The following is a 23,760-nucleotide window of genomic DNA, read 5'->3' as shown; positions in this document are numbered from 1 at the left end:
GAATCGGATAAGTGAACTTGTCTCAAACCAACAAACTGCACTCACTCGGTGTGCTTAGCGAGCTAAATCAAGCGCATCTATGGTTCAGGTTCAGTGACCGTAGATGAAGGTTGTGTTCCAATCTGATCATTTCCAGTGGTAATATATATATATATTTAGATCTCAGCACCGTGCACCCACGTCGGGTAAACTCGACCTGCTGCGGGGACATAAATCCACTGTACAGTAGGAGGAACAACGTGACGTATTCGACACTTTCATTGGCCTCTGCCGCCGTCAATTAAATATGCCTTCGTACTTCCGGTATATATTGCGGGAAAGTTAATCTAGCGAGAATCACATTTAGTTGGAGTACACTACAAAACAGGCTATTTCTCATTAAATTTAGTTAGCTCGTATATTAGAACCAGATGTCGAGAACATTAGAAGAGGTGCAGGCGACCATACAAATCGCCAAACTAAAAGAGAATGATTTGCATAACACAAGTCACTGTTTGACTTTTGGAGAAAGCGTCTCGTCCGGAGACTACTGCCTGATGGAACTGGATGACACGCTCTGTAAACACATAGAAGCAGGAAAGAGGTAAAGTATCTGCATAGTTACAATGTAGCTAATTCAACATAAATACACAGTTAAGAGATTAAACACAGTTACGTTAATAGACGTAGCTAGTTATGTTAATAGAAATGTGGCGGTGGGTTGTCTCCTAAACATTCGCAGGTGACTGGAGAGTTCACGCGTTGGCAACCCACCTGGACTGTTACCGGATGTCTGCAGGCATTTGCTCCAACACACCTGATTCTATGATTGATCTTTTCCATCAGGACCTTGATAAACTGAAACACACCTGATTCAGGTTTAAGGAGTCTACCGTTACTCCGTTAGTCCAAGGACCTTACATGTTCTGTTTTAAAGGGCAAATTGGCTCCGGAAGCCAAAAACGGCCAAATACTCAAACTAAACGTGAATCGATTCACACTTGCAGTACAGTTATAGAAACATAAATCACTCTACTTTTCATATCACATTAAAAAAATAATTCCACAAAAACCGTACCGCAAGAGATGTGGGTTAATGTATAGACTGAGCGTCATGTCTCTTATTTAAACACCTCCTTCAGAATACCCCTTCATCCAATGACTCTTATGTGTGATGTAATGGAACTGAGTGTGATGGTCAAGGGCCACCCACCTACTACGTCTATAGGAGAAGGGTTGTCCAGCCCTGGTGAAAACAACTCATCCAGCTGTTGCCACTTTCTCTACACTTCAACGTTAAAAACAGTCTGTTTAACATTGCCGTGTACAGAGACTGTTTTAACGTTGAGTCTCTCTACACGTCAACAATCTCCACAATCTCTCTCCTTTATCCTTGTTCTCTACATGCAGCCTGGTTATCAGAGGAGACCAGGATGAGAGAGCTGTCCTGTGCAGTGAAGACAAGACTTATGACCTGAAGATAGCCGACACCTCAAACCTCCTGCTGTTAGTGCCTGGCTGCCTGACTCCAGATCAGCTGACGACTGACAACCAGGCCAGCTCTCAGCTGGTCCATGCACAGGTAGGAGGAGTCTTATCAACTATCTGAACACCATGAATGTTTCTTGTGTGACAGCCATTTAGAAAATCACTGATCTGTTATTGAATGTCTGTACAGTAGATATCACGTTAACATGCTGACCCACACTAAATAGCTATAGACATTCTAACACAGTGAGGCCATTGTGATGTGTTACATGTTTTTCTAATGCACTGTGTTCACCTACATTAGTGGTTCCCAAACTTTTTATAGTTCCCGTACCCCTTCAAACGTTCAACCTCCAGCTACGTACCCCCTCTAAGCACCAGGGTCAGCGCACTCTCAAATGTAGTTTTTTTTTGCCATCATTGTAAGCCTGCCACACACACACATACGATACATTTATTAAACAAGAATGAGTGAGTTTGTCACAACCCGGCTCGTTGGAAGTGACAAAGAGCTCTTATAGGACCAGGGCACTAATAATAATAATAATAATAATAATAATAATAATAATAATAATAATAATAATAATAATCAATAATTTTGCTCTTTGTTTAACCATCTTACATATAAAACCTTATTTGTTTATCGTAAATGGTGAATAACTCACCACAGGTTAATGAGAAGGGTGTGCTTGACAGGATGCGCATTACTCTGCAATGTTGGGTTGTATTGGAGAGAGGCTCAGTCTTAAATCATTTTCCACACAGTCTGTGCCTGTATTTAGTTTTCATGCCAGTGAGGGCCGAGAATCCACTCTCACATAGGTACATGGTTGCAAAGGGAATCAATGTCTTAACAGCACGATTTGCCAAGGCAGGATACTCTGAGTGCAGCCCCATCCAGAACTCTGTCAGTGGCTTCTGATTCAAATAACATTTATTCACAGAACTGCTTGTTGCAATTTGAGGCTCTTTTGTTCAGATATCGGTAAGTGGACTGGTAGCAGGGCATGAAAGGGATAACGAATCCAGTTTGTTTCGGGAAAGTACCTGTGTAATTGCACACCCAGCTCACACATTTGACATGGTCCGTAAACTTGAGTTAATTTGCACACAAAAACTCATACAATGATGGAAAGACCTGTGTGTTGTCCTTGTTCGAACTTCTTAATCATCGCCTCAATTTTGTCCCGCACTTTGAATATAGTGTCAAAGAGTCCCTGTAGTCCTACATTCAGATCATTCAGGTGAGAAACTCATAAGCCAGATAGACCAGTCGTGTGAGAAACTCAACATCATGCAGGCGGTCAGACGAGTGAACATTTTGGTCAGTAAAGAACTTGAAGCTCGTCTCTCAATTCAAAGAAATGTGTCAATACTTTGCCCCTTGATAACCAGAGCACTTTTCTGTATGTTGTAAAAGCGTTACATGGTCGCTGCCCAGATCATTTGCATAATGTATAAAATACACAAGAGTTTATGGGCCTTGCTTTAACAAAGTTAGCCATTTTCACTGTATAGTCCCAAACATATTTCAAGCTGTCAGCCATTCCCTTGGCAGCAATAGCCTCTCGGTGGATGCTGCAGTGGACCCAAGAGCCTCTCGGTGGATGCTGCAGTGGACCCAATAGCCTCTCGGTGGATGCTGCAGTGAACCCAATAGCCTCTCGGTGGATGCTGCAGTGAACCCAAGAGCCTCTCGGTGGATGCTGCAGTGAACCCAAGAGCCTCTCGGTGGATGCTGCAGTGAACCCAAGAGCCTCTCGGTGGATGCTGCAGTGAACCCAAGAGCCTCTCGGTGGATGCTGCAGTGAACCCAAGAGCCTCTCGGTGGATGCTGCAGTGAACCCAAGAGCCTCTCGGTGGATGCTGCAGTGAACCCAAGAGCCTCTCGGTGGATGCTGCAGTGTACCCAAGAGCCTCTCGGTGGATGCTGCAGTGTACCCAAGAGCCTCTCGGTGGATGCTGCAGTGAACCCAAGAGCCTCTCGGTGGATGCTGCAGTGAACCCAAGAGCCTCTCGGTGGATGCTGAAGTGAACCCAAGAGCCTCGGTGGATGCTGCAGTGAACCCAAGAGCCTCTCGGTGGATGCTGCAGTGAACCCAAGAGCCTCTCGGTGGATGCTGCAGTGAACCCAAGAGCCTCTCGGTGGATGCTGAAGTGAACCCAAGAGCCTCTCGGTGGATGCTGCAGTGGACCCAAGAGCCTCTCGGTGGATGCTGAAGTGAACCCAAGAGCCTCTCGGTGGATGCTGCAGTGAACCCAAGAGCCTCTCGGTGGATGCTGCAGTGAACCCAAGAGCCTCTCGGTGGATGCTGCAGTGAACCCAAGAGCCTCTCGGTGGATGCTGCAGTGAACCCAAGAGCCTCTCGGTGGATGCTGCAGTGAACCCAAGAGCCTCTCGGTGGATGCTGCAGTGAACCCAAGAGCCTCTCGGTGGATGCTGCAGTGAACCCAAGAGCCTCTCGGTGGATGCTGCAGTGAACCCAAGAGCCTCTCGGTGGATGCTGCAGTGAACCCAAGAGCCTCTCGGTGGATGCTGCAGTGAACCCAAGAGCCTCTCGGTGGATGCTGCAGTGAACCCAAGAGCCTCTCGGTGGATGCTGCAGTGAACCCAAGAGCCTCTCGGTGGATGCTGCAGTGAACCCAAGAGCCTCTCGGTGGATGCTGCAGTGAACCCAAGAGCCTCTCGGTGGATGCTGCAGTGAACCCAAGAGCCTCTCGGTGGATGCTGCAGTGAACCCAAGAGCCTCTCGGTGGATGCTGCAGTGAACCCAAGAGCCTCTCGGTGGATGCTGCAGTGAACCCAAGAGCCTCTCGGTGGATGCTGCAGTGAACCCAAGAGCCTCTCGGTGGATGCTGCAGTGAACCCAAGAGCCTCTCGGTGGATGCTGCAGTGAACCCAAGAGCCTCTCGGTGGATGCTGCAGTGAACCCAAGAGCCTCTCGGTGGATGCTGCAGTGAACCCAAGAGCCTCTCGGTGGATTGCAGTGAACCCAAGAGCCTCTCGGTGGATGCTGCAGTGAACCCAAGAGCCTCTCGGTGGATGCTGCAGTGAACCCAAGAGCCTCTCGGTGGATGCTGCAGTGAACCCAAGAGCCTCTCGGTGGATGCTGCAGTGAACCCAAGAGCCTCTCGGTGGATACGTCAAAGTAGTGCACTATGTAGCGAGTAACCTAAACCCATAGGGCAACCTGCCATGAATCCACACGGCTTGGTTTCCTCACTAGAATTATAAAGCCAGGGGTCAAAAATACCATTCTAACACTACAGAATCCAAGGAAGCTTATGTCCTGTTATAATGTTTAGGTTTGTATTTATTTAACTAGGCAAGTCAGTTAAGAACAGAGTCTTATTTACAATGATGGCCTACCAGGGAACAGTGGGTTAACTTGTTCAGGGGCAGAACGACAGCTTTTTACCTTGTCAAGTCGGGGATTCGATCTAGCAACCTTTCGGTTACTGGCCCAACACACTGACCACTAGGCTACCTGCCGATTAGCTACGAGCTAATCTTCAGCACAACAGCATGTCTTGTACTCTTGTTCAACTGGGCCAAAGGGAGGCAGGTGCACTATGTTCAGCTGTGACCAATTATTCCAGGCAGCGCTGCGAGTGCTAGCCAGTGGCCAGCAACATCTGTGTCAGCATGTCTAAGACAGGGCACCGCATTCCCCTACACTAGAAAGGCAACAGGGGCCATTTGGGAGGCAGACATAGCCTATCCCCAGATGACCTCTAGTCAATGATATGATTTAGAGACACAAGTCTTCCTGTTCTTAGTTACATTAAGCACAAGGTTATTACTTTGTTGGGAGAAAAACATGCCAACTAGACCAGGCTAGTACTGTGGTAGGATAAAGACATGCCAACAAGACCAGACTAGTACTGTGCCATGCTGTGGCGGGTTAAAAGTAGGGCCAACTAGACCAGACTAGTACTGTGGTAGGTTAAAAGACATGACAACTAGACCAGACTAGTACTGTGGTAGGTTAAAAGACATGCCAACTAGACCAGACGAGTACTGTGGTAGGATAAAAGACATGCCAACTAGACCAGACGAGTACTGTTGTAGGATAAAAGACATGCCAACTAGACCAGACTAGTACTGTGGTAGGTTAAAAGAAATGCCAACTAGACCAGACTAGTACTGTGGTAGGTTAAAATACATGCCAACTAGACCAGACTAGTACTGTGGTAGGTTAAAATACATGCCAACTAGACCAGACTAGTACTGTGGTAGGTTAAAATACATGCCAACTAGACCAGACTAGTACTGTGGTAGGTTAAAATACATGCCAACTAGACCAGACTAGTACTGTGGTAGGTTAAAATACATGCCAACTAGACCAGACTAGTACTGTGGTAGGTTAAAAGACATGCCAACTAGACCAGACTAGTACTGTGGTAGGTTAAAAGACATGCCATCTAGACCAGACTAGTACTGTGGTAGGTTAATAGACATGCCAACTAGACCAGACTAGTACTGTGGTAGGTTAAAAGACATGCCAACTAGACCAGACTAGTACTGTGCCATGCTGTGGCGGGTTAAAAGTAGGGCCAGGAGAATACTCATTAGTATCGTGGCATTGTGTTCCAGATAAAGCAGATTTAACTTCTTTAGCAAAACATTACGTTGTCATTCAGAGACACATGTATTTATTTTCAAAGTTACAGCACACAATATTTTACACACAGCAGGTTTTTTAAAGGACAAAAAAAGAGTTTGGTCTGCGTCCCGTTTTCATTTTTGCCATAGAAAGATACATGTGATACTGATATTATCACAGTTAAAAGTGACCATTTTAGAGGGTCAAAGATGAACCACTGATAGGGAACACTGACTTTGAGTTTATTGACTGACCTATATGATTTGACCATGATGAAGATAAAGATCTGTAAACACACAGCAACCCACACACACACACACACAGCAACCCACACACACACAGCAACAACACACACACAGCAACACACACACACACACACACACACACAGCAACACACCCACACACACAGCAACACACCCACACAGCAACCCACACACACACAGCAACACACACACAGCAACCCACACACACACAGCAACCCACACACACACACAGCAACACACACACACACACACACACACAGCAACCCACACACACACACACACACACACACAGCAACACACACACACACACACACAGCAACACACACACACACACACCCTGACAGGCGATAAAACGTTTCAATGCCAATTATAAAGAGTCATTTCACTGATGTTGACACTCACTGCTGTCCCTTCCTGCTATCTCACTAGTTCAATCATGCTTTTTTTATGGCACCCCTAATATGGGCCAAGGGTGTGTGTTCTGTTCCACAAATAGCAGGTTTGACACCACAATGAATGAATGAATGAATAGTTTTCAGTTACACAATGCAACAAAAAAAAAAACATTTGAGACTTGAAATAATCACATTGTGTGCGTGCACTAGGCCAGTACAACGCAATACACATTGGCAATGCAGAAAATGTATTGTATTTGTGCGCTGGTTTGAATGGGTACAATTCACGCCTTTGTTTGAAAAGCCGCAACACAGTTTGAACAGGATCATACGGAGCTCTCAGCTCGAGCCAGCCACTCCTACCTCAACTGCTCTCCGGTGACGAGAACCTCGGCCATGCGCTCGAGCTCCGCAGCCTTCTTCTGCATTGTGTTCCCGATACCATCCATCTCTTTACAACTGTTAAAACAACGGAAATATTACTGGCACTGTAAATACTGTACACAAGACAAAAGGCATCATAGCCTGTGAAAACGAGCTACAGTACACCATACATAGATGCCTAGCTTATGTCATTGACAAGCCGTCTGAATAGCTCCACTGTACAGTACACCATACGTACATAGCTGCCCATCCTTGTCATTGACAAGCAGCCGGAATAGCTCCACTGTACAGTACACCAACCATACATAGCTGCCTATCATTGATAGCTCCACTGTGTACACCAACCATACATAGCTGCCTAGCTTATGTCATTGACAAGGTGTCTGAATAGCTCCCCTGTATTCTGTCCTAATGACTGTAGCTATACTGTATTAGTGTCATAACTGACGTAACCAGTCATTCGTATATCCCCCAAAAATTGCAGAATATCAACAGCACAGTCTATTGAAATAGCCAGGATAGTTTAGATAACGTTAGCTCACAGTGCAATCATATCCTCCATGATCACAGGTAAAACACCCCTGCCTGCTTTGTGGTCCATCTCTGACATACATGTGCTGTAGTATTTGATCATTACGTGCACAGTTAAATGCATAACATTTTTTCAAATAATTTACCTTGCAAACACCATGGATAAAAATTAGCTGATTTATTGTTCCTCGAGATCACGTTGTCCTAGATTTGCAAACCAGCAGCATAATCTGAGAAATGCATTTACAAAAAACACATTTCACACAGTGAAAAATGGACAGACGCTATCTATAGCTTTGCAAGAGGGGACACTAGCTTGATGTTGAACTTCTTTTGCATTCTAAAAATTAAACCGGTCCGCTAACCATCTAGACGTCTGCATATTATTTTCTCGTCGGTAAAGCTTCATTCAACGAACAGCGATTCCTTGTGAAATGTGCATAGATGTCTTCAGTAGTAATGAGCTCCACTCCGACCTCTGCCTCTGTTTACTACGCGATCCTACCATGAAAAGCACGTTGACACCGTGCAGTGTTGCCGACTGGTTTTCAGTGATTACAGCTATTGGCTCCTTGATTTTGTCGCTAGAAGACGCTAGATTACGTTTTACCGTTTCCGCGACGGCGTCACATCACGAATTTGGCTTGATGCGGCACAACTGCGGTCCCCACGTCGCGTTTTCGCCCTCTTCCGCCGCACGTTGTGCCTCTCTGATTATTTGCCGCATTCAAGTCCTAGTTGGAACTAAGAAACTCGGAAAGGTCCGATTTGCTAATAGGTTGAAGTTATACACGCGTGCAACCAGGAAATGTCAGTTTCCTCGTTTCAAACTAGTACGTGAACGCGGCATGTGAGTGCGTCGTTGATGTGAATAATGTTACACAAGTAGCCTGCACCGTCACCCACTGTTGTTTGCGGCATAATTGAGTGTGAAAAGTCTCTAAATGCTATCAAAATCATAGACACCCTCTGTGTCAACCCCAAAGGCAGCCTGAAAAAGAAAATCAGAATTTTTGTCGCTAGAATCTTTCACCAATAAAGTCGCTGGAGGGGTCTGAAAACTCGCTTAATATAGCGACAAAATTGCTAAATTGGCAACGCTCAGAAGACAAGTGGGCATTGTGGAAGTTAACCAAGAAGGCGCGATATATGCAAATGTTTCAGAATCGGATAAGTGAACTTGTCTCAAACCAACAAACTGCACTCACTCGGTGTGCTTAGCGAGCTAAATCAAGCGCATCTATGGTTTAGGTTCAGTGACCGTAGATGAAGGTTGGGTTCCATCTGATCATTTCCAGTGGTAGATCTCAGCACCCACGTCGGGTGAACTCGACCTGCTGCGGGGACATAAATCCACTGTACAGTAGGAGGAACAACGTGACGTATTCGACACTTTCATTGGCCTATGCCGCCGTCAATCAAATATGCCTTCGTACTTCCGGTATATATTGCGGGAAAGTTAATCTAGCGAGAATCCCATTTAGTTGGAGTACACTACAAAACAGGCTATTTCTCATTAAATTTAAAGTTAGCTCGTATATTAGAACCAGATGTCGAGAACATTAGAAGAGGTGCAGGCGACCATACAAATCGCCAAACTAAAAGAGAATGATTTGCATAACACAAGTCACTGTTTGACTTTTGGAGAAAGCGTCTCGTCCGGAGACTACTGCCTGATGGAACTGGATGACACGCTCTGTAAACACATAGAAGCAGGAAAGAGGTAAAGTATCTGCATAGTTACAATGTAGCTAATTCAACATAAATACACAGTTAAGAGATTAAACACAGTTACGTTAATAGACGTAGCTAGTTATGTTAATAGAAATGTGGCGGTGGGTTGTCTCCTAAACATTCGCAGGTGACTGGTTGGTTTACGCGAGATTTTGTTCTGAGTTCACGCGTTGGCAACCCACCTGGACTGTTAGCGGATGTCTGCAGGCATTTGCTCCAACACACCTGATTCTATGATTGATCTTCTCCATCAGGACCTTGATAAACTGAAACACACCTGATTCGGGTTTAAGGAGTCTACGGTTACTCCGTTAGTCCAAGGACCTTACATGTTCTGTTTTAAAGGGCAAATTGGCTCCGGAAGCCAAAAACGGCCAAATACTCAAACTAAACGTGAATCGATTCACACTTTCAGTACAGTTATAGAAACATAAATCACTCTACTTTTCATATCACATTAAAAAAATAATTCCACAAAAACCGTACCGCAAGAGATGTGGGTTAATGTATAGACTGAGCGTCATGTCTCTTATTTAAACTCCTCCTTCAGAATACCCCTTCATCCAATGACTCTTATGTGTGATGTAATGGAACTGAGTGTGATGGTCAAGGGCCACCCACCTACTACGTCTATAGGAGAAGGGTTGTCCAGCCCTGGTGAAAACAACTCATCCAGCTGTTGCCACTTTCTCTACACGTCAATGTTAAAAACAGTCTGTTTAACATTGCCGTGTACAGAGACTGTTTTAACGTTGAGTCTCTCTACACGTCAACAATCTCCACAATCTCTCTCCTTTATCCTTGTTCTCTACATGCAGCCTGGTTATCAGAGGAGACCAGGATGAGAGAGCTGTCCTGTGCAGTGAAGACAAGACTTATGACCTGAAGATAGCCGACACCTCAAACCTCCTGCTGTTAGTGCCTGGCTGCCTGACTCCAGATCAGCTGACGACTGACAACCAGGCCAGCTCTCAGCTGGTCCATGCACAGGTAGGAGGAGTCTTATCAACTATCTGAACACCATGAATGTTTCTTGTGTGACAGCCATTTAGAAAATCACTGATCTGTTATTGAATGTCTGTACAGTAGATATCACGTTAACATGCTGACCCACACTAAATAGCTAAAGACATTCTAACACAGTGAGGTCATTGTGATGTGTTACATGTTTTTCTAATGCACTGTGTTCACCTACATTAGTGGTTCCCAAACTTTTTATAGTCCCCTGTACCCCTTCAAACGTTCAACCTCCAGCTACGTACCCCCTCTAAGCACCAGGGTCAGCACACTCTCAAATGTAGTTTTTTTTTGCCATCATTGTAAGCCTGTCACACACACACATACGATACATTTATTAAACAAGAATGAGTGAGTTTGTCACAACCCGGCTTGTTGGAAGTGGCAGTGCTCTTATAGGACCAGGGCACTAATAATAATAATAATAATAATAATAATCAATAATAATAATCAATAGTTTTGCTCTTTATTTAACCATCTTACGTATAAAACCTTATTTGTTTATCATAAATGGAGAATAACTCACCACAGGTTAATGAGAAGGGTGAGCTTGAAAGAAAGCACATAACTCTGCAATGTTGGGTTGTATTGGAGAGAGTCTCAGTCTTAAATCATTTTCCACACAGTCTGTGCCTGTATTTAGTTGTCATGCCAGTGAGGGCCGAGAATCCACTCTCACATAGGTACATGGTTGCAAAGGGCATCAGTGTCTTAACAGCGTGATTTGCCAAGGCAGGATACTCTGAGTGCAGCCCCATCCAGAACTCTGTCAGTGGCTTCTGATTCAAATAACATTTATTCACAGAACTGCTTGTTGCAATTTATATGAGGCTCTTTTGTTCAGATATCGGTAAGTGGACTGGTAGCAGGGCATGAAAGGGATAACGAATCCAGTTTGTTTCGGGAAAGTACCTGTGTAATTGCACACCCAGCTCACACATTTGACATGGTCCGTAAACTTGAGTTAATTTGCACACAAAAACTCATACAATGATGGAAAGACCTGTGTGTTGTCCTTGTTCCAACTTCTTAATCATAGCCTCAATTTTGTCCCGCACTTTGAATATAGTGTCAAAGAGTCCCTGTAGTCCTACATTCAGATCATTCAGGTGAGAAACTCATAAGCCAGATAGACCAGTCGTGTGAGAAACTCAACATCATGCAGGCGGTCAGACGAGTGAACATTTTGGTCAGTAAAGAACTTGAAGCTCGTCTCTCAATTCAAAGAAACGTGTCAATACTTTGCCCCTTGATAACCAGAGCACTTGTATATGTTGTAAAAGCGTTACATGGTCGCTGCCCAGATCATTTGCATAATGCAGAAAATACACAAGAGTTTATGGGCCTTGCTTTAACAAAGTTAGCCATTTTCACTGTATAGTCCCAAACATATTTCAAGCTGTCAGCCATTCCCTTGGCAGCAATAGCCTCTCGGTGGATGCTGCAGTGGACCCAAGAGCCTCTCGGTGGATGCTGCAGTGGACCCAATAGCCTCTCGGTGGATGCTGCAGTGAACCCAATAGCCTCTCGGTGGATGCTGCAGTGAACCCAAGAGCCTCTCGCTGGATGCTGCAGTGAACCCAATAGCCTCTCGGTGGATGCTGCAGTGAACCCAAGAGCCTCTCGGTGGATGCTGCAGTGAACCCAAGAGCCTCTCGGTGGATGCTGCAGTGAACCCAAGAGCCTCTCGGTGGATGCTGCAGTGAACCCAAGAGCCTCTCGGTGGATGCTGCAGTGAACCCAAGAGCCTCTCGGTGGATGCTGCAGTGAACCCAAGAGCCTCTCGGTGGATGCTGCAGTGAACCCAAGAGCCTCTCGGTGGATGCTGCAGTGAACCCAAGAGCCTCTCGGTGGATGCTGCAGTGAACCCAAGAGCCTCTCGGTGGATGCTGAAGTGAACCCAAGAGCCTCGGTGGATGCTGCAGTGAACCCAAGAGCCTCTCGGTGGATGCTGCAGTGAACCCAAGAGCCTCTCGGTGGATGCTGCAGTGAACCCAAGAGCCTCTCGGTGGATGCTGAAGTGAACCCAAGAGCCTCTCGGTGGATGCTGCAGTGAACCCAAGAGCCTCTCGGTGGATGCTGAAGTGAACCCAAGAGCCTCTCGGTGGATGCTGCAGTGAACCCAAGAGCCTCTCGGTGGATGCTGCAGTGAACCCAAGAGCCTCTCGGTGGATGCTGCAGTGAACCCAAGAGCCTCTCGGTGGATGCTGCAGTGAACCCAAGAGCCTCTCGGTGGATGCTGCAGTGAACCCAAGAGCCTCTCGGTGGATGCTGCAGTGAACCCAAGAGCCTCTCGGTGGATGCTGCAGTGAACCCAAGAGCCTCTCGGTGGATGCTGCAGTGAACCCAAGAGCCTCTCGGTGGATGCTGCAGTGAACCCAAGAGCCTCTCGGTGGATGCTGCAGTGAACCCAAGAGCCTCTCGGTGGATGCTGCAGTGAACCCAAGAGCCTCTTGGTGGATGCTGCAGTGAACCCAAGAGCCTCTTGGTGGATGCTGCAGTGAACCCAAGAGCCTCTCGGTGGATGCTGCAGTGAACCCAAGAGCCTCTCGGTGGATGCTGCAGTGAACCCAAGAGCCTCTCGGTGGATGCTGCAGTGAACCCAAGAGCCTCTCGGTGGATGCTGCAGTGAACCCAAGAGCCTCTCGGTGGATGCTGCAGTGAACCCAAGAGCCTGGTGGATGCTGCAGTGAACCCAAGAGCCTCTCGGTGGATGCTGCAGTGAACCCAAGAGCCTCTCGGTGGATGCTGCAGTGAACCCAAGAGCCTCTCGGTGGATGCTGCAGTGAACCCAAGAGCCTCTCGGTGGATGCTGCAGTGAACCCAAGAGCCTCTCGGTGGATGCTGCAGTGAACCCAAGAGCCTCTCGATGCTGCACCCAAGAGCCTCTCGGTGGATGCTGCAGTGAACCCAAGAGCCTCTGGATGCTGCAGTGAACCCAAGAGCCTGGTGGATGCTGCAGTGAACCCAAGAGCCTCTCGGTGGATGCTGCAGTGAACCCAAGAGCCTCTCGGTGGATGCTGCAGTGAACCCAAGAGCCTCTCGGTGGATGCTGCAGTGGAAAGAGCCTCTCGGTGGATGCTGAAGTGGACCCAAGAGCCTCTCGGTGGATGCTGCAGTGGATGCTGAAGTGAACCCATGCTGAAGAGCCTCTCGGTGGATGCTGCAGTGACCCAAGAGCCTCTCGGTGGATGCTGAGTGGAGAGCCTCTCGGTGGATGCTGAAGTGGACCCAAGAGCCTCTCGATGCTGACCCAAGAGCCTCTCGGTGGATGCTGCAGTGAACCTCATGCTGAAGTGGACCCAAGAGCCTCTCGGTGGATGCTGAAGTGGACCCAAGAGCCTCTCGGTGGATGCTGAAGTGGACCCAAGAGCCTCTCGGTGGATGCTGAAGTGGACCCAAGAGCCTCTCGGTGGATGCTGAAGTGGACCCAAGAGCCTCTCGGTGGATGCTGCAGTGAACCCAAGAGCCTCTCGGTGGATGCTGCAGTGAACCCAAGAGCCTCTCGGTGGATGCTGCAGAGCCTGAAGTGAACCCAAGAGCCTCTCGGTGGATGCTGCAGTGAACCCAAGAGCCTCTCGGTGGATGCTGCAGTGAACCCAAGAGCCTCTCGGTGGATGCTGCAGTGAACCCAAGAGCCTCTCGGTGGATGCTGCAGTGAGAGCCTCTCGGTGGATGCTGCAGTGAACCCAAGAGCCTCTCGGTGGATGCTGCAGTGAACCCAAGAGCCTCTCGGTGGATGCTGCAGTGAACCCAAGAGCCTCTCGGTGGATGCTGCAGTGAACCCAAGAGCCTCTCGCTGGATGCTGCAGTGAACCCAAGAGCCTCTTGGTGGATGCTGCAGTGAACCCAAGAGCCTCTTGGTGGATGCTGCAGTGAACCCAAGAGCCTCTTGGTGGATGCTGCAGTGAACCCAAGAGCCTCTCGCTGGATGCTGCAGTGAACCCAAGAGCCTCTCGCTGGATGCTGCAGTGAACCTAAGTGGTGTCGGGAGCAGCTGCTTGTACACGCGTTACCACTCCACTATGTCTCCCTGTCATGGTTTTTGCACCATCAGTACAGATTTAAAAAAAAAAAAAATTTACTTTATTTTACTAGGCAAGTCAGTTAAGAAGAAATTGTTATTTTCAATGACGGCCTGGGAACAGTGGGTTAACTGCCTGTTCAAGGGCAGAACGACAGATTTGTACCTTGTCAGCTCGGGATTTGAACTTGCAGCCTTCCGGTTACTAGTCCAACACTCTAACCACTAGGCCACCCTGCCGCCCCAGATACCAACACATCTTGACCACCAAAGTCCATTTGATGTCCAGCACTTTAAAGATATCCTCTCCTGTTGTCCTGGTTTGCAGAAGAGGATTTCTGACTTAATTGACCCCCATAAACGTAACGGACATATACCAGGAGCTCTGTCAGGCCCGCCACGTCTGACTCATCCAGCTGTAACGCTCATATGCGAACCAGTAATTGTTTCAAAACATCTGCCATGTCACTGATTTTTTTTCATGAAACAGTGTTTGATGAAGTCATTGTCTGTATAGTTTTTTGGGCCTTTTCCACCCAGCATTGTCCCAGCCATATATGTGGCAGCAGGAATAATTAACTCCTCCACTATATTATGGGTTTTGTCTGTCCTCGCCACTCATTATCTCACCATGTAAGACTCTTCTAGCCCCTTCTTATTAATGGTATCTGTTGCTTTTATATATGTCTTACTACTCGAAAGTCGTCTTTATTCTCGCTCAAACTCCTGCGGCTTATTTTTCAAATTGTCATGTTTAGTTTCTAAATGTCTGCGCAAGAGAAAGGTTTCCTGTGAGAGTAACGGTTAATGTGATTTGATGTTAATTATTTGACAAGGCTGCCTGTATTTGACATTGTGTTGTTATTTCACTGAACACTAGATGGTTTCATTTTATTTTTGGCAGTGAAACGGGGCTTCACAGGTGAGAGAGAAACTCACCCAAATGTATAAAAATTATAAATGGACTGTTTGAAAATGTGAACGATTTTTATTCCCCCCGGATGGCATTGCTCGTTACCCCAGTTTGGAAGTCCGTGACCCACATCATTCAATGTTATCAATACTGTACGACCTTCCCCAAATGTTACACACCAATAATGCTCTCCAGTACCTACAGAAAGTTGCAGTGTGAAATAATATGCTGAAATGTATTCAGGACCTAAGAAATGACCCTTTTCCCAACAGATTTGGGGCTTTTCTAACAGTTACTGGGAGTTGAGAAAGCGCCATCCCAAACTAAAGAAGCTGAAGAGACTTCTGATGGAGAATCCATACGAGGGCCCAGGTATCAGTGGGCAGGAGGATGTCACGGAGGGGAAGGTACTTATTAACTCTACTAGATTATATCCAGAGAGACTCAGTCCATTCATCTTAAGGAGGACTGTCACATTCAGGTAGAACTTTTCCTCAATCAAGCAACTATCAGTTGGGCCGGAGGATGTCACGTGCAGGAAAGGCCAGTACACGCTAGAACATCATCTCTATTATATCACAGAGTAAATGTCTGCCTCTATGCTAGTTCTCTGTTTTTACAACCTTTCCTTTTGGTGGTCCCAGGTCAGTTGGTAGAACATGGAGGATGTCACTGAGGGTTTTGGGTACTGGAACCTACGAGAGACCAGTACCAAAAAGTATGGCAATTTATGCACTGGAGTACTGTAAGGGCTCTGGTATCAGTCTGCAGGATGACTCAAATGTAGGGGAGAGGTACTTGATAAACGTTTCCTTTTATATCCATGGGAGACTTGCTGATGGAGAATTTCCTTTTGGCAGGTACACTGTGGGAGACCTGCTTGATAAAACGTTTCCTTTTGGCAGTACACTATGGGAGACCTGCTTGATAAAACGTTTCCTTTTATATCCATGGGAGACCTGCTTGATAAAACGTTTCCTTTTGGCCCAGGTATCAGTGGGCAGACCTGGATGTTTCCTTTGGCAGGTACACTTGGGAGACCTGCTTGATAAAACGTTTCCAGGCAGACTTCTGATGGAGACCTGCTTGATAAAAGGTTTCCTTTTGGCAGGTACACTGTGGGAGACCTGCTTGATGTTTCCTTTGGCAAGTACACTGTATTAGACCTACTTGATTAAACGTTTCCAGAGAGACTTGATGGAGAATCTTGATAAAAGGCTTTTCCAGGCAGTACACTGTGGGAGACCTGGATGTTTCACTTTTGGCAGTACTACATGGGAGACCTGCTTGATAAAACGTTTACTTTTATACCTGTGGGAGACCTCTTGATGGAAATTCTGTACGAGGGCCCAGGTATTGAATTAGGAGGATCTTTTGGCAGTACACTATGGGAGACCTGCTTGATAAAACGTTTCCTTTTGGCAGACACTGTCCATTGCTTGATAAAACGTTTCCTTTTGGCAGTACACGATGGGAGACCTGCTTGATTCCCTCAATCAAGCAACTACATGGGAGACCTGTTGATAAAACGTTTCCTTTTGGCAGTACACTGTAGGACACCTGCTTGATAAAACGTTTCCAGTGTATTACTAGATGGGAGACCTGCTTGATAAAGGAGTAAATTTCCTTTTGGCCTCTATGGGAGACCTGCTTGATTTAAACGTTTCCTTTTGTGTATTCGTGGGGCTGCAGTTTCCTTTTGTAGTAACATGGAGACTTCCAACGATAAAGTTTTGGGTTTGGCAGTACACGATGGGAGACCTGCTTGATAAAACGTTTCCTTTTGGCAGTACACATGGGAGACCTGCTTGATAAAACGTTTCCTTTTGGCAGTACTGTAGGAGACCTGCTTGATAAATGTTTCCTTTTGGCAGTACTACGATGGGAGACCTGCTTGATAAAACTTTTCCTTTTGGCAGTACACTGATGGGAGACCTGCTTGATAAAACGTTTCCTTTTGGCAGTACACTGTGGGAGACCTGCTTGATAAAACGTTTCCTTTTGGCAGTACACTATGGGAGACCTGCTTGAAAGAATCCAAGCAAGTGAGGAGGAACTGGAGGCCCAACTACAAACTATTCATGCCTGTGATGTCAACGGTAAGAATGATTCTCAAATGTTTATTTTCTCACACTTTTTCCCCCATTTAGATATGTGATCTACTGTATGTGGTTTGTGTCTATATACATGCTGGCCTTGGTGTGTCTATATACATGCTGGCCTTGGTGTGTCTATATACATGCTGGCCTTGGTGTGTCTATATACATGCTGGCCTTGGTGTGTCTATATACATGCTGGCCTTGGTGTGTCTATATACATGCTGGCCTTGGTGTGCCACATGTACATGTTTGTTTGTCCTTGCTCTTTTCTGTATTCTAGACTACATGTTCCCCTCTTTGTGTATTCTACATGTTCCCCTCTTGTGTATTCTAGGCTACATGTTCCCCTCTTGTGTATTCTAGGCTACTGGAGGCTACATGTTCCCCTCTTGTGTATTCTAGGCTACATGTTCCCCTCTTGTGTATTCTAGGCTACATGTTCCCCTCTTGTGTATTCTAGGCTACATGTTCCCCTCTTGTGTATTCTAGGCTACTGTTCCCCTCTTGTGTATTCTAGGCTACATGTTCCCCTCTTGTGTATTCTAGGCTACATGTTCCCCTCTTGTGTATTCTAGGCTACATGTTCCCCTCTTGTGTATTCTAGGCTACTGGAGACTACATGTTCCCCTCTTGTGTATTCTAGGCTACATGTTCCCCTCTTGTGTATTCTAGGCTACTGGAGACTGTTGGATTTTGACTATGAGATGAAACTACTGGGTCACATCACTCAGCTGGTGGACTCTGAGTCCTGGTCCTTCAGTAAAGTCCCTCTACGTGTCAGTCTGGAGGAGTTAGGACGTCTGGAGCCACAGTAGGTGCAGTTAGGCAACGTTACGGCTGTCCCCTAGGGCGGCGCACAATTGGCCCAGTGTCTTCCCGGTTTGGCCGGTGTAGGACGTCATTTTAAATAAGAATTTATTGTTAACTGACTTGCCTAGTTAAATAAAATGATAAAGTGAAGAGTAGTTTGATGTAATACTTAGTCATCATGTTGTCAGCTCTGTCAAAGGCCACATTTGACTAAAGGCTCGGGACAACAAACATCTTTAAATGTGCATTGAACCGAAGTGTGCGGGAGCTCTCTGTTGCATGTAATTGTCATGACAACATTAAAAGGTGTGTGTGTGTGTGTGTGTGTGTGTGTGTGGTGGGGAACTAATGTATTTGTTTAATACTCATCCAAACCCCTTCTCCTGCCCAGGGAGATGATAGAGCACAGCTTCAACTGTTATGGAAGGCGCTACACGGACAACGGTGAGTCAGAAAGTACTGTACGTGTTTAATGTTTTGGTGTGTTGTAGAGTGACACACAGCCAACTACCTCTTCCCTCGTGCTTTGGAGTGACACAGCCAACTACCTCGTGCTTTGGAGTGACACACAGCCAACTACCCTCGTGCTTTGGAGTGACACACAGCCAACTACCTCTTCCCTCGTGCTTTGTAGTGACACACAGCCAACTACCTCTTCCCTCATGCTTTGGAGTGACACACAGCCAACTACCTCTTCCCTCGTGCTTTGTAGTGACACACAGCCAACTACCTCTTCCCTCATGCTTTGGAGTGACACACAGCCAACTACCTCTTTTGGAGTGACCACAGCCAACTACCTCGTGCTTTGGAGTGACACACAGCCAACTACCTCTTCCCTCGTGCTTTGTAGTGACACACAGCCAACTACCTCATGCTTTGGAGTGACACACAGCCAACTACCTCATGCTTTGGAGTGACACACAGCCAACTACCTCTTCCCTCGTGCTTTGGAGTGACACACAGCCAACTACCTCTTCCCTCGTGCTTTGTTGCTTTGGAGTGACACACAGCCAACTACCTCTTCCCTCGTGCTTTGGAGTGACACACAGCCAACTACCTCTTCCCTCGTGCTTTGGGTGAGCCAACTACCTCTTCCCTCGTGCTTTGGAGTGACACACAGCCAACTACCTCTTCCCTCATGCTTTGGAGTGACACACAGCCAACTACCTTCCCTCTTCCACAGCCAACTACGTGCTTTGGAGTGACACACAGCCAACTACCTCTTCCCTCGTGCTTTGGAGTGACACACAGCCAACTACCTCTTCCCTCGTGCTTTGGAGTGACACACAGCCAACTACCTCTTCCCTCGTGCTTTGGAGTGACACACAGCCAACTACCTCTTCCCTCGTGCTTTGGAGTGACACACAGCCAACTACCTCTTCCTCGTGCTTTGGAGTGACACACAGCCAACTACCTCTTCCCCTCGTGCTTTGGAGTGACACACAGCCAACTACCTCTTCCTTTGGGAGTGACACACAGCCAACTACCTCTTCCCTCGTGCTTTGGAGTGACACACAGCCAACTACCTCTTCCCTCGTGCTTTGGAGTGACACACAGCCAACTACCTCTTCCCTCGTGCTTTGGAGTGACACACAGCCAACTACCTCTTCCCTCGTGCTTTGGAGTGACACACAGCCAACTACCTCTTCCCTCGTGCTTTGGAGTGACACACAGCCAACTACCTCTTCCCTCGTGCTTTGGAGTGACACACAGCCAACTACCTCTTCCCTCGTGCTTTGGAGTGACACACAGCCAACTACCTCTTCCCTCGTGCTTTGGAGTGACACACAGCCAACTACCTCTTCCCTCGTGCTTTGGAGTGACACACAGCCAACTACCTCTTCCCTCGTGCTTTGGAGTGACACACAGCCAACTACCTCCTTCCACACAGCCAACTACCTCGTGCTTTGGAGTGACACACAGCCAACTACCTCTTCCCTCGTGCTTTGGAGTGACACACAGCCAACTACCTCTTCCCTCGTGCTTTGGAGTGACACACAGCCAACTACCTCTTCCCTCGTGCTTTGGAGTGACACACAGCCAACTACCTCTTCCCTCGTGCTTTGGAGTGACACACAGCCAACTACCTCTTCCCTCGTGCTTTGGAGTGACACACAGCCAACTACCTCTTCCCTCGTGCTTTGGAGTGACACACAGCCAACTACCTCTTCCCTCGTGCTTTGGAGTGACACACAGCCAACTACCTCTTCCCTCGTGCTTTGGAGTGACACACAGCCAACTACCTCTTCCCTCGTGCTTTGGAGTGACACACAGCCAACTACCTTTCCCTCGTGCTTTGGAGTGACACACAGCCAACTACCTCTTCCCTCGTGCTTTGGAGTGACACACAGCCAACTACCTCTTCCCTCGTGCTTTGGAGTGACACACAGCCAACTACCTCTTCCCTCGTGCTTTGGAGTGACACACAGCCAACTACCTCTTCCCTCGTGCTTTGGAGTGACACACAGCCAACTACCTCTTCCCTCGTGCTTTGGAGTGACACACAGCCAACTACCTCTTCCCTCGTGCTTTGGAGTGACACACAGCCAACTACCTCTTCCCTCGTGCTTTGGAGTGACACACAGCCAACTACCTCTTCCCTCGTGCTTTGGAGTGACACACAGCCAACTACCTCTTCCCTCGTGCTTTGGAGTGACACACAGCCAACTACCTCTTCCCTCGTGCTTTGGAGTGACACACAGCCAACTACCTCTTCCTCGTGCTTTGGAGTGACACACAGCCAACTACCTCTTCCCTCGTGCTTTGGAGTGACACACAGCCAACTACCTCTTCCCTCGTGCTTTGGAGTGACACACAGCCAACTACCTCTTCCCTCGTGCTTTGGAGTGACAGCCAACTACCTCTTCCCTCGTGCTTTGGAGTGACACACAGCCAACTACCTCTTCCCTCGTGCTTTGGAGTGACACACAGCCAACTACCTCTTCCCTCGTGCTTTGGAGTGACACACAGCCAACTACCTCTTCCCTCGTGCTTTGGAGTGACACACAGCCAACTACCTCTTCCCTCGTGCTTTGGAGTGACACACAGCCAACTACCTCTTCCCTCGTGCTTTGGAGTGACACACAGCCAACTACCTCTTCCTCGTGCTTTGGAGTGACACACAGCCAACTACCTCTTCCCTCGTGCTTTGGAGTGACACACAGCCAACTACCTCTTCCCTCGTGCACTATTTTGGCTCTTCACAGCTATTTAATTGATATTAAACAGAAATGAAAATGTCGTATTTTTCAGATGAGGTGTTCTTTGCGCTGAACGAGGACAAGGTGTGCAGAGCCACAGCTCAGATGCTGCTGCAGAACGCAGCGAAGTTCAACCTGGCAGAGTTCCAGGAGGTGTGGCAGCAAAGTGTCCCAGACGGGATGGGCACTAGACTGGACCAGCTGAAGGTGAGGATGGGGTGAGGCACTCAGAGGGATGGGCCAGACTGGACCAGCTGAAGGTGAGGACAGGGGTCAAGGAGGGGGGCACTAGACTGGACCAGCTGAAGGTGAGGACTGGGGCCAGACTGGCAGCTCAGAGGGAGGGCACTAGGGGACCAGCTGAAGGTGAGGACTGGGGTCAGACCAGCTCAGAGGGATGGGCACTGACTGGACCAGCTGAAGGTGAGGATGGGGCAGACTGGCAGCTCAGAGGGATGGGCACTAGACTGGACCAGCTGAAGGTGAGGACAGGGGTCAGACTGGCAGCTCAGAGGGATGGGCACTAGACTGGACCAGCTGAAGGTGAGGACAGGGGTCAGACTGGCAGCTCAGAGGGAGGGGCACTAGACTGGACCAGCTGAAGGTGAGGATGGGGTCAGACTGGCAGCTCAGAGGGATGGGCACTAGACTGGACCAGCTGAAGGTGAGGATGGGGTCAGACTGGCAGCTCAGAGGGATGGGCACTAGACTGGACCAGCTGAAGGTGAGGATGGGGTCAGACTGGCAGCTCAGAGGGATGGGCACTAGACTGGACCAGCTGAAGGTGAGGACGGGGTCAGACTGGCAGCTCAGAGGGATGGGCACTAGACTGGACCAGCTGAAGGTGAGGATGGGGTCAGACTGGCAGGGGTGGGCACTAGACTGGACCAGCTCAGAGGGATGGGCACTAGACTGGACCAGCTGAAGGTGAGGATGGGGTCAGACTGGCAGCTCAGAGGGATGGGCACTAGACTGGACCAGCTGAAGGTGAGGATGGGGTCAGACTGGCAGCTCACAGAGGGATGGGCACTAGACTGGACCAGCTGAAGGTGAGGATGAGGGATTTCGTGCCCAGTTTGAGGTTAGGATGTTTTTCTGCACACAGATTATGTATGTATGAACTACACATGGACACATCCAGCCCAACTCGGGAGGTTGATAAAATACTTACTAGTTAAAGTTCCAGAGCATGTCTTTAACCAACACTGGTTTTTACATGTGGACTATTCTCAGATTCTACAGCAAAATATCTCATAATGGATGTTTAGGTTTTTAGGCATTACAGCAGGTTTTATTTTAGCTTTAGAAATATGGTAATTACACATTTTTAAAGACGTGATGGTTGTTGGCAGACATGATTACAGGATTATCCACATGGTTATGGGTTTCAATAGAGTCTAGCCCTTGTGGACCGCAGCTCCAAACCAGAGACCATATCTCTGCTGAGAGTGGAAGATCTTCCCGAGGACACACTGGAGAGATTCACCCACCTCTTCACCATGAGACAGAAGTGGACCGAGGAGGACATCACCCCTTACATACAGTGAGTAAAACTGAGCATCAGAATGACCGTTGTCTCTGTGCTGTACCATAATGACTATTAGAGATTTAGACCTGTGTGCCAGATGTTTGTGGTGCCAGATGTTTGTGGTGCCAGACACAGCCAGGTGGTGCCAGACACAGCCAGGTGGTGCCAGACACAGCCAGGTGGTGCCAGACCGGGCCAGGTGGTGTCAGACACAGCCAGGTGGTGTTGGTCCAACTGTCTTGTTTTCTGGAAAGCTCTCTTGTGTTAACGATTGAACCTCAATGATTTATTGTCATGCAGGGACTTGTGTGGAGAAAAGCAAACAACTGGAGCTCTTCTTACCAAATACGCTCGTTTGTCCACGCAAAACGGAATGAAAGTCTTCAATTCAAGAAGGCTAGTGGCAACATGAAGACGATTGGATATCTTAATTGACGAGCAAAGTTGTTTGGAATCAGTGTATTGTTGTATTTGTTAAAATGTTATAATAAGAATCTAATGTTTTTGTAATTATGACCTACTTTGTGTTTTTTCCTCCCACCTATACTATATCTTATGCTTTGTTCCTAATACCACAGTCACAATTTGATCATTTAGGGACCTCCAGTGGTAAGAGGCAGAAGAGCAGTGACAAGAAGGCTTTTCAAATAAAATGTGTTTACATTTCTAAAACCACACACAAATTATCCAACCCAATATTTTACTGTTGGAAACAAGGTTAGGATAAAATGTATACAAAAAGTACCATAAATGATTCTCCAAAATATATATATAAAATAAAAATTGTG

General features: G+C 47.4%; 1 protein-coding gene and 2 long non-coding RNA genes across 32 annotated transcripts; 1 reads left to right on the top strand and 2 right to left on the bottom strand.

Moving 5' to 3' along the window:
• The first annotated feature begins 294 nt into the window (after positions 1-294).
• LOC127921693 (sister chromatid cohesion protein DCC1-like) lies at positions 295-23,482 on the top strand. 11 transcript variants are annotated; one of them, XM_052505277.1, is made up of 11 exons: positions 295-583; positions 10,200-10,371; positions 15,608-15,742; positions 17,344-17,434; positions 18,107-18,245; positions 18,636-18,688; positions 21,497-21,651; positions 22,109-22,228; positions 22,372-22,431; positions 22,839-22,987; positions 23,273-23,482. In XM_052505277.1, exons 1-11 carry the CDS (start codon positions 411-413, stop codon positions 23,382-23,384), a joined length of 1,359 nt encoding a protein of 452 aa, XP_052361237.1. In that variant the 5' UTR covers positions 295-410; the 3' UTR covers positions 23,385-23,482. The 11 variants fall into 11 exon arrangements, with proteins under 11 accessions (XP_052361237.1, XP_052361236.1, XP_052361240.1 ...); XM_052505276.1 differs by lacking the exon at positions 10,200-10,371 and adding an exon at positions 1,390-1,561; XM_052505275.1 differs by lacking the exon at positions 295-583 and adding an exon at positions 9,072-9,370.
• LOC127921695 (uncharacterized) lies at positions 7,095-8,826 on the bottom strand. The gene is made up of 3 exons (XR_008109351.1): positions 8,013-8,826; positions 7,794-7,877; positions 7,095-7,191 (listed from the first exon to the last, which is right to left on the bottom strand). It is a non-coding gene; the product is annotated as an uncharacterized LOC127921695 (long non-coding RNA).
• Positions 18,252-21,556, bottom strand: LOC127921694 (uncharacterized). 20 transcript variants are annotated; one of them, XR_008109331.1, is made up of 7 exons: positions 21,417-21,556; positions 21,184-21,339; positions 20,604-20,954; positions 20,215-20,526; positions 19,771-20,121; positions 19,465-19,620; positions 18,252-18,755 (listed from the first exon to the last, which is right to left on the bottom strand). It is a non-coding gene; the product is annotated as an uncharacterized LOC127921694 (long non-coding RNA). The 20 variants fall into 20 exon arrangements; XR_008109333.1 differs by having other exon boundaries at positions 21,145-21,300; XR_008109335.1 differs by having other exon boundaries at positions 21,145-21,261.
• Positions 23,483-23,760: the final 278 nt, after the last annotated feature.

The sequence above is a fragment of the Oncorhynchus keta genome, unplaced genomic scaffold (assembly GCF_023373465.1).
Source record: "Oncorhynchus keta strain PuntledgeMale-10-30-2019 unplaced genomic scaffold, Oket_V2 Un_contig_23168_pilon_pilon, whole genome shotgun sequence".
Classification (NCBI taxonomy): domain Eukaryota; kingdom Metazoa; phylum Chordata; class Actinopteri; order Salmoniformes; family Salmonidae; genus Oncorhynchus; species Oncorhynchus keta.
The sequence above is the reverse complement of the archived record's forward strand: the minus strand, read 5'-3'. Positions and strand labels throughout refer to the sequence as shown.